At 37.1% G+C, this 16,513-nt stretch overlaps 1 protein-coding gene across 3 annotated transcripts; it reads right to left on the bottom strand.

Annotated features, from left to right (window-relative positions):
- Positions 1–12,188: 12,188 nt before the first annotated feature.
- LOC141642495 (F-box/FBD/LRR-repeat protein At4g26340-like) lies at positions 12,189–16,196 on the bottom strand. 3 transcript variants are annotated; one of them, XM_074451329.1, is made up of 4 exons: positions 16,053–16,159; positions 13,440–14,105; positions 13,141–13,310; positions 12,189–12,946 (listed from the first exon to the last, which is right to left on the bottom strand). In XM_074451329.1, the coding sequence occupies exons 2-4, from the start codon at positions 14,086–14,088 to the stop codon at positions 12,455–12,457; spliced, it is 1,311 nt and encodes a 436-aa protein (XP_074307430.1). In that variant the 5' UTR covers positions 14,089–14,105; positions 16,053–16,159; the 3' UTR covers positions 12,189–12,454. The 3 variants fall into 3 exon arrangements, with proteins under 3 accessions (XP_074307430.1, XP_074307428.1, XP_074307429.1); XM_074451327.1 differs by having other exon boundaries at positions 13,141–14,105; positions 16,053–16,196; XM_074451328.1 differs by having other exon boundaries at positions 13,141–14,154; positions 14,620–16,183.
- Positions 16,197–16,513: the final 317 nt, after the last annotated feature.

Raw genomic sequence — 16,513 nt, 5'->3', positions numbered from 1 at the left:
AAAAGATGATTGAAAACGAAATATTTTAAACGGCCATAACTTATTGCCTTGGCGTCTGTTATCCAGGATTTTTTTTTTCCAGATCGCTTCTCGATTAGACGAACGCAACGAAAAAAATATTTGGGACCTGGTCTATTCATGTGGTTTATAAACAAGCGCGGACCAGTTCATGTGGAAAATACAACAGTAAAGGCCTGTTTCTGTAGTCCACACGAACGGGCCCGGGTAAGTTATGGTCGAAAACGGCACATATCATAAAATTATGGTCGTTTATTGTTTTTTTTTCGTTCTTACTCTCAATTTTTGTTCCGAATTATTTTTTGTTGTTAATTATTTTTAATAATATATGCAAATATCAACAAGATATTTAAACACGGTTACACTTGGTGTACCAATTTTTGTATGGAATTACTTTTTCACATACGAACTTTAGTCTTTTACATACACTTTGTCATTATTTTTCCATCTGGTACCCTTCTAACCTCAATCCTAATCAAATTTACTCATACTTCTAATGTTTACCTTTTAATTGTTCAAAATCTTCAACAATGTATTTTAATTCACTAATCAGTGTAATTTATTTGTTTATCGGTTATTGTTAATATTATTCGTTGCAATTTTTTTAATTACCAAAAACGTTTTGGTTTGTTAATCATAATTGTTGAATTTAGGGTTTATAGGATAATTGTTTTTGCGTAGTGGTGGAGGTACGACCAAGAAAAAGGTGTGTGGTGATGCACAGTGGTTGTGCACGAGATCTATGCGTAGTGATGCGGTGGTGGAGCTCGAGTGGTCTTGTCGACTATGTAATACTACGGTTTTATGAGTCTCTGGGAACTCTATCGAGTGGGGCTTACTCTGTCGAGTAAGCATGTTTTGGTACACGAAACAGTGTTCTGTCTGTAGGGTACTCGATCGAGTAGCCTTGGCACTCGATCGAGTAAGCGGCACTCGATCGAGTATGTTACTTACTCGATCGAGTAAGTTGGTTATCGGGTAATATTTTGACAGTTTTTGTTAATAATGCGAATTAGTATATATAATACGCCGTTATCTTTCATAAACACTTTTATAAACCTTATACACTCAAAAAGATATTGCAAACTACGTTGTTCTCCCCATTCCCATTATTGACAAATTCCGGAGCTAGAGAGGTCGGATTTCGTTGTTCTTTGCATCATAGTGATCCTTACGTCAAGGGTAAGATCCACGTACCATTTGTATAGCATTTGGTTGACTTTGTTTAAACCCTAATTTTGGGAATTGGGGGTTTTTATGATTTGTTGTTGTAGATTGTGATTGTATGATTGTGTGTCTATAGGAGGTGATTTCGTTGAAGAATGATTATGATTAGCTGATTGTGACGATCTTGGTGATGGCTTATTTCAGGTAGGGTTTCCCTACGCAGTATTAGCTACATGATTGTGTGGTGATTGTTATTGTTATTGAGTAATTATCGTACTGGAATTGGTTGTTGGTAATTGTTGGTGTTGTGACGGTTGTTTATTGTCGTTGACTATTGTTGTATCTGTCTGTGTTCTTCGGGGTGCGTCCCTGGCTGAGTAGAGTCACTTGCGGGAGTGGCTTCACGCCCTTGATTCGCCTTCTATGGAACCCGCCACAGGAGGGATGTGCACATTAATGAACATGGGTTTATCACTCGATGGAGATGAGCGGGGATTAGGTGGGAGCGACTGCGGTCCCCCATTGGCGGCGAGGAGTAACCTGTTGCGATGGGTACTCTGGCAGGGCTACACCTTTTAGTGTGTAGTCAGTTGTGTGGAGATTGGAGATGGAGACTGGGGTTTTGTTGAGCTGTTTGAACTGTTTGTGTACTTGTTTCATTGTGGCATTGTTTTTGTGTAATTAGTACTGACCCCGTTTAAATGTTTTAAAAACTGCGGTGATCCATTCGGGGGTGGTGAGCAGTTATTGAGCAGGTATGGGTGATGCGCATGGGATAGCTGAGATGAGTCATCACGTGGCAGTTAGAAGTCTTCCGCTGTGTCAGTCGATGTCTAGTAGCTTTGATAGTTTTATCAGTGGACCGTTTGAGTACTTTGTATTTCATTTAACAGTTTTGTTTGAGACATGTAATCAATTAAATTATATTTACTTTTAAAGTGCGTTTCTTTATTGTCTTATAATTATCATTGCCTCGGGTAACCGAGATTGTAGCACTTCCATGCCCTAAGTGGTCCTGGTAAGGCACTTGGAGTATGGGGTGTTACAGACTGGTCGATATGAGAGAATTCGCGGTGATGGCAACGATGATAATAAAAGCGCTCTAAAAGTTTAACATTCGCTATTCATATGGTACAACGAACAACATTTAAGGTGGTGTTTGACCAAGCTTTAAAAGTGTTTTTGAAAAATAAAAAGTTAAAGTTAGGCCAAATACTATAGATTAGGGATATCAAAAACTACTTTTAAGATTATTGACCCCATAAAGTAGAAGTAAATATTTTTTACTTCTCATTCAATTTTTCACAAAATGCCAAATACTCCAATTATTTTCACCTGGCGCCAAAAACCCCAATTATTTGCGCCTTTTTTTTGCCTCCAGAAACCCCTACCCCCTATATAGTGAATAATCGTACGTTCTATCTTCTCTCTGAGCTTCATTGCCTCTCTGACATACACCGACATATAACATCAAAGTACCAGGTAATCAATCGTTAATTCCAACTATTTTTACTGATATAATCTTACTTCAATGATCTTGTACTCCCTCCGTCCTAATGATTTGTTTACCGCTAATAAAATATAGGACAAAAAATATAAAAAATAAACAAATGAACAGGACGGAGGAAATAACTCTATATAATTTTATGGTGAATCAGTTGATCAACTTCTCATCATTCCCTACATTCTGAAAAAAAAAAATTGTTATATTTTTTAGGCATGTATAATTACAATTATTTTTGTCTAGGTTTTGTGAAATTAATACAGTGATATTCATCAATAATCTTAGTGGTATGGCAAAATTGATTACTTTAATTGAGGTAAGCCAATGAAGATAAATAGTAATCGGGTTATGGATTTTTCTTAACTGGTCATGTTCAACATCATATTTCCAAGCTTAATCTAAGTAGGTAATCATGGTTCAAATGTTATTAGATAAGTGTATCTATATATAATTTTAATCTTATAAGATAAGTGTATCTCTTATTCTAATCTAAGGTCCATCCGTCCATGTACGACTATAAGGCCCTGTTCTTTTGGACCAATCCTCTCGAATCGAATCAACTTAATCGAATCGAACTTAATGGACTGAATCGAATCGAATCGAATGGACTGAATCGAATCAATCAATCGAATCGAATGAATGGACTGAATCGAATTGAATTTTTTATAATAATAATAATAATAAACCCTACCATGAACCCTACGATTGACTATTTTTGACAATAAAAACGTTATGTGCCTCAACCCTTCGCCATAGAACTTGTTCGTCAAAGAAACTCCTACCTCGGCGCAACACGCCCGATCGCTCCAAGGTACTCACTTGTTTCTAATTTTGCTGACATGATTCTATCATATTCGTTATATTGTTAAATTTATCTTTTTGAGTTTGAATGTTGATATTACCCTTTAATTCTTTTGTGTGTTTGATATTACCCTGCAATTTATTTTGCCAATGTATTCATTTCTAAGTTGGGTATCAATCATTAAAGCACTAAAGACAATTTTCTTGAGTACTCTGTGTACTTAGCAACATATGCATCGGACCAAAAAAAAAAGATAAAGGATTTTGAAAATTTCCAGTCCTAGATCTTGTAAATAATTGGGTTAAAACTTTTAAAGTTAATTTTCGTATCTTAAAATTAGTTTTTGAAAGAAATTTTTCTAATTTTCATAAATTTTCAAAGAAAATCGAAGGTGAAAACTTCAAAAGCTATTTAAACAAATATTCGTATATAAAACTAATTACATAAGCAACAAAATAATGATTTGCTATTAGCCTATTTGTATTATTAAAAAAAACGAAAAAGAAAGTGAAGAGTACTTGTTTAAGTTGTTTCAAGTGTTGGCCAAGGAAGACGATGGGAGTACTGCAGTAATGGAATAGTGTAGATAGAATGTACTCCATATTAAAAAGGGAGAGAAGTGACCAAGTAATAAAGAATAAAAGAGTACAAAAGACGAGAATGAGTTTTAAAATTTTAGGATTTTGATTCTCTCCATTTTCTTTCCCTCCATTGCCTTTCACAATCTATTTTAATAATAATTACCCCTTTCGCTCCCATTTTTCCTTTACTTTTATGCGTAAATTGAGAACCGTTAGATGTTGCCAAAATCCAATCCGAACCATTAATAAGAACTTGCCTCTCTATTTCTCTTTAGAAAATGGGGAGAAATTGGCTCAAATTTTTAATAAAGCATTGGTATAATAAAGTTTGGACGACTGTTGCTAAAAGTAGTGGCTAGTGGACCAGTGGGGTAGTGAAAAACACATGACAGCATCAATCTTTAACGTACCAAATATATAAAGCTTCTACAACTTCCGGTCTCCGGTCCCCAACGGGTTTACCTCGGGTTTACCTCGGGTTTAGACCGGACTGGACCGGGACCCGACTGAGCAAATCATTAGATGGTGCGTTCGTGCAAATATGCAATTGCCAAAGTGTGTTGTTTTTTTTTTTTTTTTAATCTTAAACGTGTTTGTCATATGTGTTTTACCAAAGTAGTTTTTACTTTTGATCATTCTTAACCATGCCTTTTATATATAATCTTCGTATCGATAATATTTTAATGAATTTGTGTCGATTTATTTGAAAGTAACGTAATGGGAAGAACTTCTTGGTCCGATGAAAATTCAAGAATTTTGCTCAACATTCTAAATGAGGAGAAAAACAGAGGAGTTAGCAAATTTAATTGGGGAAACATTGCCAAGAAATTTAATGTACAAAAAGAATATAATGTGACTGGAAAACAAGTGCAAAATCATTATTTAGATTTGAAAGAAAGATACAAGGGTTGGAAGGAATTGCAAGGTTTATCTGGCATATCATTCAATCCTATTACTAAAAAAGTTGCTGTAGATGAGAAGTCTTTGGAGAGATATAACGCATTCATAGAGGTAAAATTATTATTAACTCATCTTAAAATTACCTCCAATTTGCTATATTATTAGTTAAATCTAAATTTAAGTTATAATTTGTTTTATACAGTGGAATGGAAAGTATGGGCTAAAAATAATCAGAGGAGAATTGTCTAACATTGATGAAATGAGCAAACCATTTGATGGAAAATTTGCGCATGGGGTGGGTGGTTATTTTTCTCCGGCAATGGCAAAAGGGCCATCTTACTTGAGTAGGCAAATTGAGGATCTTACTAATGATGAAACATCTCAAGACAATGAAGTTTCAGGTGATGATGAATTTAAAGAAACCATGTTGGATGATGAGCATAAATCTCCACCAACTTTAGCTGACCAAAAAGTTTTTGTGTGAACCTCACGTAAACGAAAGGTTGAAGAACCCATTAATCCAGAAGAACGTAAGAGAAGGGAAACTAGTTTTGCTAGTGTTATCGCACTTTTGTCGGGAACTGGCATTGGTTCTTCAAGTAAGCAGCTTTCTAAAACTGAGATGGTTAGTGATAAATTGACTAGAATGAAAGTGGCAGAAGAGTCGGTGACGCGTACTTTGTCTCCGCTGTCAGATATTTAAGTGATGAAACACATGTCAAGATATTCATATCCCTTAAAAATGATAATCAAAAGCGGATCTATCTAAGAGTGATGGACGTAAATCCCTTATTCACTCGCCTTTACTAGTTTGTTTTAGTAAGCACTTTGTAGTTTCAAGTTTGTGTTTTTGAACCTTTCATTTTCAGGTGTTTGAACTTTTCATTTTCATATGTTTGAACTTTGCGGTTAAGATATTTGAACTTTAATATCAAAATAATTGAACTTAATATAATTGTGTTTTAATTGTTCTAGTGTAGAATGGATAATGTTAGACGTGCATCTATAATTATTGCATTAGAAGAATTGCGAAGATCACTTGTACCAAGTGATGCTAGTATACAACGAACATCATCAAGTAGGCGGCCTAGAAGAGAAAGAGGGGAAAGTGGAGCTGAATACATTCACAGGTTGTTGAATGAAAACGCTACATCATGTTTTGAACAACTACGACTTGATAGGGTAATGTTTCTACAACTTGTAGATTTGATGATTGAAAGTAATTTGTTAGTTGATGGTAAGTATATAAAAGTGGACGAACAAATAGGAATTTGTTTATACATATTGGCCAAAGGCTCTTCCTATCGTGATGTTGCTGATAGATTCAAGCATTCCATATCTACAATATGTGTGTATTTTAAAAAAGTGTTGAATGCCTTGGTTATATTGTCACATGATATCATTAGACCACACCGCGATCTACTTGAGGTGCCTCCGGAGGTAGAAAATAACTCACTTTATTGGCCTTATTTCAAGGTAATATTGTACCTCGTGCATTTAGCTATTTTTTTATATTTTTTTTACTACCTTATGTCTTTGAGTTTTAACATCTCTATTACTACTATTATTTAGGATGCTATTGGTGCCATAGATGGAACGCATATAGAAGCAGTTATTAGTGATCGTATTGGTACACCATTTCGAAATCGCAATGGTCATAAGACCTGGAATGTGTTGGGTTGTTGTTCATTTGATAGGATTTTTACATTTATCAACGTGGGTTGGGAAGGGAGTGCCCATGATCTTACAGTATGGCGAGATTCTCTAACTGCCTCCAAATATGTTTTTCCTCATCCACCTGAAGGTAAGTATTAACTAATTTTCTTTATTTGTTTATAGCTCATTATTTTGCGATTCTCACGCAATTTTTATTTTACTTTGTAGGTAAGTACTATTTGGTGGACTCTGGATATCTTAATACTATTGGATATTTGTCTCCTATTTGAGATCCCAACGTCAGATCCCATTTGCCGGAATTTAAGCACGGGCCACCTATAGGAATGTTAGAATATTTCAATTACCGACATTCTTCATTAAGAATGAAAGTTGAATGTGCGTTTGGTCAATTGAAGAAAAGGTAGAAGGTGCTGAAAACTATGCCCCAGATGTTACCAAAGTATCAGATGTCAATTATCGTTTCATGTTTCACACATCATAATTTCATACGAATGCATAAGCTTGGTATCCCAATTGTACAACATGATGCAGTTATTGGGAGAACAGATACAAATTTGGATGATAAAGATCGAATGAGCCTTATGTCTAAAGTGAGAATGGATATAGCTAAAGCTATTTGAAAAGATAACAATCCCGAAGAGCATGAAGATGGAGTGTCGCAAAATGACAACGAAGAAGAACATATGGAAGTAGATGATCCGAATAACTAAATTTTGTAATTTGCGTTGAATCTAAACATTTTTCACAATTGCAAGCATTTGATGTATTGACATTAATAATTTTTATTTTTATTTTATCATGACTCCTATTTCTGAACTAAAAATTTCGTTATTACACACTGCTGTCTATTTATATATATTTCAAAGAACCAGACGACGACGACGACGACGACGACAACGACGACAACAACAACAACAACAACAACAACAACAACAACAATATAGTTGAACTGAACTAAACTGAACTGAACTGAACTGAACTGAACTGAATCGAGCTGAACTGAACTGAACTGAAATTAAGTCCAAAAGAACAGGGCATAAGCCAATCTATTGTATTCGTAGCCTTCATATCATTCTACACTATCAATTAGCTAGAGTATTATGCAGGGGCGGCCCATTGGTAGAGTAATTCAGTTCGCCGCACAGGGGCCCATAAGACAAAAGGGCCACAAATTTCTGAGTCCAATTAACATGTAAAGAAAAATAACTATTACAATTATCGAGGCACAAAACAATGGATGACAATCACCTCTGTTTTCCGCATTTATGTGCCTTCACCAAACCCAATTCTACCACATTTTGACTTTTCCTCCTTGATTATTTATTTTGTCTTCTCTACTTTTCATCACTTTTTTTTACTCCGTAGAAGAATTCTATATACCCATTCCCTCGTTATTTGTTTACCTAATCTATTTATGAGTGTCTTATTTATTTGTTTACTTTTTTAAATCAGAAATCTTTTTGAGAGGTAATTTGATAATCCACATAACCTATTATTCAATTGTATTTGTGACAAAACAAAAGGTAAACAAATGACCAGGGCGAACGGTATATAAACTTATTCCAATTTTATTTCTTTTGTTTTTGGTTTTACGGTATTAATTTTTCGTTAATTTCTCTATTTCGATTTCTTTGTTGATTTTGTATTTGTTAGGGATATGCATAATTTCATTGTTTTTTCTCTTGATTTTTTTGATTAAATAGTTGATAAATTTACTCCGACTGACTTAGTCATAGGCCAAGGTCGCTATATCTAAAATCAAACAATTTAATGTTTTAGAATTCGTTGTCTTTTCTCGAAGTTTATCGCGTTTTAATTCATGCAAAATGAAGGTTCACTTCTAACGCACGAAGGGATTAATATTTTAGTGGTTATAATTGAGGGCCTCCAGCGAATACTTTGAACAGGGCCTCGATAATTTATTTGCCGCCCCTGGTATTATGCATGCACGATTATCTTGTATTCATCACATGGACAGCCCTACTTGGTCCAAGATAGGGAAGATGTTAACATCAACAAAGGGAATCTCAATCTCTCCACTCTTATAACAATCAGACTTATCATTCACTGCTAGTGCCATGAACTGATCTGCCTTATCTTTAACAATTTTACAGCTAATTAAAGATGAGTTATCCGTAGATTTCCTACACACTTGGGAAATAAGATGAACCATATCAGAAACTACCCGCCACGCCTCAGTATGATCCGTGCTCTGTATCCGACCAAAAAGCTGCAAGCCGGCGTTGTTGTGAACGCCACAGTCCTTCATAGTCTGTCACCACTGAAGTTCTTTCCATCTGTAAATCAACCTCTGCTCCGTCTTTGGAATTCCTGTGATCACATGTATCTTACTGTGCAGATGCTCCACAGTATCCCCCATATTGGCCTGCAACACTAGTGTTTTATCCCCTGACATCATTCTCACGAAAAACTGCAGGTCCAACTTCCTACCATATTCCGAAGAGCCAGATAACATCGAAACAATTACAGACGACGATGACAATGATTAGATAACCTGAGATAAGCAATGAGGCAATAGGATATGTGATGAATTGATACACCAAGTCAATTTCTATTGATATTTCCTAATACCAGTGACTTATTCGTCTCAATTTTTTTTTTTTTTTTTTACAGCAAGCAAAGAATACCTTACATTATTTCAAAGGTTACAGTGTAAGATATTCGACTAAGTAGCACCAGACACATGAGCATCAAATCTAGTGCTACCAAGCCGATCCTAAGGATTACATAAACATAAAAGACAGTAACAACAGCTAGAAAAGCATTAAGGGTATAATGATAATTGCAAGCGATAGAGCCACGGGCCATAGAGCGAGCTTCAAACACACGGAAGATCTCCAAATACCGCCGATACATACGAGCCGCGGAGCGACAAAAGTAAGGTGTACTTACGATCTTGCGAAAAGATCGTAGAAAGACAATGTGGAGAACAAGACGACGAAGTCCGCCCCCGATGGAGATTAAACTCCTACACCTTAGAGATTGAACCCTTAGACCGTAGGACCAACAACCTAAGAAATACAACATGCGTTGCCCAACTCGACCACGAACCCAATGGGACAGGACACCCAAGCTCAAAATCGGGTGCGAAGAAACCAAAACCCTATTAGGGAAGAAAGCCATGACACTACGAGCCACCCCTAAGATTAAGGGACAGGACACCCATAACCCAGAGGATTTTATTATTATAAACAAAAGCATATAAAATAACGATAGCATTAGAAAAGAGATAAAGACCACCGAAGCCATCCAATCCAACGCCTCAACCAACCCACCTTAGTCCAACCCAAACTCATCTCAAAACGACTCCAACACCAACACTGACCCACACCAGTCAAGACCTCAACGAAATCATCACAGCACCCAGGGCAGATAAAGGCAACCCGCGACCGCCAACGAAACACAAACACCAAACGATGACCAGAAAACCCCAGACAAACCCGACCGCACTAAAACGGCTTACATACGACCCCAACAACCCCTCAAAGAAACTGAGACCTAAACCACGCAAAAGGAATCAAAGACACTATAACGAGATCCGATTCACCAAAAGACACCTCCCAGGACCACCGTCAAACAACCAACTAGACCCAAAAAAAAAAAAAACAGACGGACACAAAGGAGAATGAAGAGGGACCGAAAGGTGGGGGGAATGGAGGGATCACCAAAACAGTCCCAAAACACACCCTATAAAAACAACCGAGAGGCAACGGATGAGCCACCAAACCTCATCGACCAACACAGAAAACGACAACCAGCCCAAGGGTGGGGGGAGTGTGGGGATCACCCTGGGGTGGAAACGACAGAGACGGTGACAGGACAAGGCGACGAAAGGGCGGGGACGACAGTGAACTAAGACCCAACCCGAAGGGAAGACACAACCCCAAAGACTGAAAAAACCAAAAACCAAGGGAACCACCATACTGGTGGCGGGGCAAAACCCCAGGGGCCGGGTAACACACCCAAAATCGCATGCAAGCCCGAAGAAAGCAAGGTAATGGAGATCGTCGGGGAACAGCCGGAGCACCGAGCAACCACCACTGGCAACACCCACACACACCCATGATCAGCCCCGGAACAAAAATAAACCGATGATTAGCTGAGGTAACCGAGAGACGCCGGCGCGGGGTCAGTGAGGGAAGGACGAATGGCGAAAAGATAAGCGATCGCCGGAGATGGGCCAAAGGAAGACCTCATCTCCGGCGAAAGGGTGACGGCAGGTGGGAGGCAAGAGAGTGGATGGAGGCGGCGGCGGCGCAAAATAAATTTTCTATTGATGTCCTGATCACTACTGGGCTAAGCTCATTCAACAAACTCGGTCAGAACTTGCCGTAATTTACACAACTTTCAGGAGGGTGATTTTTGCTCCATTTCTATTGATATTTATTGAATATTCATACACAAATTGTTAGATGAGACCGTCTTATACAATAAGACCAACCCATTTGATAAAGCCCAAAACAAAAAAACTTAAAAACCATAGAATGCAAGTTGAAAGTTGTTGTAATTGTATTACTCCTCTTGCTGTAACGGTACAACTCCTCCAAATTCCAACCACATCTCCTCCCTATGATCTCCTCCTTAGCGGCTTCCACCCTTAAGCCACCAATGATCAAACCTTTGCACTTGTAACCGCCCCCAAAAATATTCATTCAGAGCCATAATTTTTAATTTAACCACTAAGTTGTCAAGCTAAAAACGATAGTTATCAAACTAAAAACCACATTTTACAAAAATAAAATACAATTTAAATATAAATAACTTAAAAACTGAAGTTTTCAATATATATTTCAAATTTTCAAGGTAAAATCTTAAACTAGTTAAATAACAAGGTTTGTGTGCAGATTTTGAAATAATGTAAAACTTCAGCTTAAAGTTCAAGGTTCTTTACGGATTTTCACTTGAAAACAATTAAAGAGTTCTCAATATAAAAATACAAGTATTCAATTTAAAACTATAAGTTAAGGTAGTATTGAAATTTAATTTAAAAAATCTGAGTTTTTAAGATCAATTCATACCAGTAGTTGGCGTTGGTAACGGCAGCTATCAACATTCTTTATTTTTTGTTTTAATCGTTCGTTGGGTGGAAGTAGGTGGAAGTAGAGAAAGGGGATAGTAGTGGCGATGACCGCAACCATGGTGAATTGGGGACGAAAATGACAATCGCCAACGAAGCTCATGAGGATGAAGATTGTAGAGGTGGCAGAATAGGTGGATGGTGAGGACGTGGGCTGCAGAGGCGGCGCGAAGTCGGCGTTGATTGGAATTGTACGTGGGTGAGGAGGTGGATTGCAGATTTGCAGTAAAAGGTTGCTTATTTGGTCTTTTTAAGTTTTGTTTTCATATAACGTCGTTTTATTGGGCTTGTCTCTTCTATTGGACCCGTCCTATGCTATAGGACGGTCCTATAGGAGAGTTACTGATATTCATATATCTAACAGAGTCGGGAAATTCACAGGTTAAGAACAAACGAGACCCATCCTCGCCACAATTTCAACACTTGCACAAATACTCGGGCTAAGTTCAGAAGTATTAATCCTTTCCATTATGACAGTCAAGCAAGTGTCTAAGAAACTTGTCTTCAATACGAAGTATTGTGGAATACAATATGGCTCATAGTACTAGGACCCAGCCAAACAAGGTAACGCATTATCAAAACAGACTTGATTACAAGAATTAGACATCAACTGATTTCGAGCTGTTATACTACAATTAGACACAACATATAAAGATGGAGAAGTGATTATCCTGTTTTCATCATTCAACTGATTTCGACGATACTATTCAAGCAAAGAATACCCTGGCACTTGTTGAGGCTCTCTTGAAGCTCGACACATGCTTGACAAATTCCAGTTCCTCCCCTTCTGTTAAAACACGCTTAGAGGGTGCGATTACCAATTTGTCCAAGATAATTGCGGTTTTGAGCAAGAACTCAACTAGTTGAAGCTGACGATTCCAAGGTTTGACGAGTCCATGTAGAGTGACAGTTTTAAGTTTTGGCATCACATAATCAGAAGGAAGCTCAAAAGGAGGCGTGTACAAACTGGCCTCTGAATCCTCATGTATACATAAACTTGAGGTACTGCATACACTGCTGACAGTTGTCTCTTCGGTTGTATATATAATGAGTTCTTCTAAGTGCTTTAAACTTCTCATCAGTCGATAAATGCCTAAAAGACAGTTGTCACAGAGCAGCACCAATTCCAGAGCTAAACTCTTCCATGTAGTTTCCAAGAGATGCAAATCATCAATTAAATCGAGTCTATGGAGAAAAGGCTGAAATGGAAGGAAATGGACATTAATAGTATCAATAACTAAACATTTTCAAAGAAAGAACTGAGTGACACATCATTTTGCAGGCGACGTTATCCATACCCTAATTCCCTAGATAAAGGATCTCACCCCTCAAGAAGAACAATGTCATAAACAAACGAGAAGCATTATACTTTATTTAAAGAACAAGAGCTTACCTCAGAAGCTTTACATGACAACTGGAAAATTTTAACACCTAGGAACTTCCGAAAGAATATATTGAACATCCCAGGATCATCCTCATCATCCTCCTCCTCCATTTCATACATAATATCTTTGAGGTGGAAAACTTGCACAGATGAAACATCAATGATGTGTGGTATTCGATCTATTAACAAATCCAAAGTTTTAAGGTTGGGGAAATCAAGCACCCAAGGATCATTGTCATCATAACCATCCGTAAGAACAAAAGAAAATTTATTAATGTTTGGAGCATTAAAACTCACTTTCTTCATACCGTTAGGCTCGATGATAGATAGTTCTTGCATGGAAGGACATCCAAATATAAATTGTTGGAATGCCTTCTCCGTCAAACTCACGTGATCGAGTAATAGCTTCTTTAGAGATCCTAGGTCAACCTGAATTTGTGGCTCAATACTGCAGCAACTGAGTTCAAGTATCACCAGAGATTGACTAGTGAAATTAGCTGGAATTGGATTCAAATCAACAGAACCTTGAGATATATGACGGACTATGATTTCTTTGGCTTGTTTATCTAACGCAAAATTCAACCACAGTTTTATATCATCGGCAACCTTGAACATTTCATCTTCAGATCGGAATGCTAAACAAAGAGAAAAAATTTGAACAGATGGACTCTGGTGAAGCATCAACACGCTGCGGATGAAAATGTAGAACCGCCCAAAATCATAGTCTTCCCATTTAGCATCCGGATACATTTTATCTTGGAATTCATAAATGTCGAACCTAAGAGTAGGAACTAAAGTCCAAAGGTTTCCAAAACGACGAAGCAAGACTGTTTTAACAGCATCAAGAGTGGGCAGAAATGAAAGAATGTGGATAATAACGTCATCTGACAACTCACTGATTCTATCTCGCCCCACATCCTCCTTCAAACGATTAAGCTTTTGAAGCCTGAATTTCATGGTTGTCAGGTGGTTACCTAATTATCATTCAATCAAAATAAATGCTTTATTAAGATTTGAGACAACCTATGTTACTCAGACACGGATACGAAGTATCGTATCCAATACGTATCGGAGTATCCGACACGTGATTTTGAATTTTAATAGATACGGGAATACGGTCAAAGGAGTATCTTGACTATTTTTTAGACACGGATACGATACGTCTTATATATATTTTTTTATTATATTTGAGAAATAAATAAAAAAATACTTTATACTGTATTTTTTTTTGTTTTATACGTACAATTCTTGTTATAGTACTCAGTTTAGTCGTCGTTTGCTACTGTTTCCACACATAAATATTAAAATATTACAGTTAAGTCGTCGTTTTTCCATCAAAATTAAGATGAAGATCAAGATGTTTCCTTTTGTTGTTGCCGTATCAGTATCGTGTCCGTAATTGGCGTATCCGATACGTATCCCGTATCGTATCGTATCGATACGGAATACGCCACTCAACAGACGTGTCCGAGTATCGTAGGAGACAACAGCCAACCTCAAACTAATCAAGGATTCATGGAAATGAGTACATGCATGCTGATTACTTTTGGTCTCGATAATGAAGACTTTGAAGTCCAGAAAAAAAAAATTGATTACTTTTGGGCTCAACAATTGACACATGAGGAGCTGCGTGTCAACTTTTAGGGCTTGTAGATTGAGCGATTTGGACGGAAAAGAAGGAGAGGGAGAGTATAAAACCTCTTGTTTAGTTAGCAAATGAAGATGGAGGGAAATGGAGCTAGGGATCCATTATCCCTTTCCAAGGCAAACAAAAATTCCTCCAACATAGGAAAGATTTGGAGCGAAATTGTATCCAAACAACCATACTCCATTGAGAAAGGGAGTTTTCCTTCCAAATCTCGAATTTTGTTGGGGGGATTTTGATTAGCCTTAATGCCATGTAGTAGAGGAAATGGATCCATCCAAATCCTTCCCCCTCCATTTCCCTCCTATCCCATTTGTCATCCAAACAAGGGATTTTGTATCCCGGCCTCCCTTCCCCTCCCTTTCCCTTCAAAACCCTTCATCCAAACAAGCCCTTAAGAAGCACAAGCACATCCCAACTCTACCCATCTGATGTATTCAGGATTGTAAATATATAACCACAAGGGAATATCTAACACATAAAATCCCATCATGAGCAGTTGCTAACAAATATCTAGGTAGCCTAATCATCGCCAAAGAAATATCAATACAGGGACGGGGAATCCACTAAAGCCTGATAAGCAACACACCCTGAGTTTTCCATATTGCATCTCATGATAACTCATGGAGAACCCCAATGAAAGACATATGCATTCACTAGTTATACCGCTGCATTAGGCTAAACCGTTTACACAAAAATCACATAATTCGCGTCCTTTATATTGCCTACATTAAAGACATCTAAATATCTAATTAACACTATACAGCATAATGCAGGATACTCTGAAGTCTCGACTATGATGCAAGAAGCTCAAGCCTAATTGAGAGGTTAAAGATAATATGCTAATCTACATCATTCAAAAGATTCAACATCCATATCACAAAGACTTCTCTAACCGTGTAATGTAAACATATGCATATTTAAACCAGAAATGATACATTAATGTAATCAGACACGTATTTAAAACGGATTTTCCAACGTCGCGCTCTAAGGGCATATACATTATTAATAATCTAAATCAGAAAACATTCTCCTTTCTGACATAATCATGAGAGTATTTTCAAATTTGATTCTCAAGAACACGCGTTCGAAAACCCGTTTTAAAGTGTAAACAAAAATTGACGTAACCTAATTTCGGAAGTAGAGCACATAGATTGTAAAAATTGGAATAATCTTGACACTAAATTGCAAATAAACCAAACCCAGAAAATCAAAATAAGCAAAAACTATAAAAGATTAATTAAGGGAATAATAAGATTGAAGAAAAAAGAAATACTTAAGAGTATGCGGAAGCAATGGCGGTGAAAGTTGTTGTGCAGATGGCGCTCGTCGTGGATGGGACTGGCAGCGTAGAGGGAGTGCAGTGACCGGTGTACTCAACTGTTGGCGAGGGTGAGTGTGATGATTAAAATTTAAAACTAATCTGTAACTCTTTTGTACTCTACAGTTTTTTCGTTTTTTTTTTTTCAACAAAGTGATTACTTTTGGAGTTTTGGGTAATAATTAACCACTTTGAAGAAAATGGTAATTTTTTAGTCACTAAAGTGGTCATTATTTAATCACTTTTTTGTTGATGATTACACGTATTACAACTGTCTCAGAAGAGAATGTGTGAAAACCAATATTTCCTTTAGAGCTATTGAAGAGCATAACAACGGCAAATTATATCCTACTCCCATGAGTAGGGAGTAGGATAGTCTCATCATTTAGTTATTGGAAAACTATAAAATTAAAATT

Source organism: Silene latifolia, chromosome 2, assembly GCF_048544455.1.
Source record: "Silene latifolia isolate original U9 population chromosome 2, ASM4854445v1, whole genome shotgun sequence".
Classification (NCBI taxonomy): Eukaryota; Viridiplantae; Streptophyta; class Magnoliopsida; order Caryophyllales; family Caryophyllaceae; genus Silene; species Silene latifolia.
Note: the sequence above shows the minus strand (reverse complement) of the source record. Positions and strands in the feature narration are given on the sequence as shown.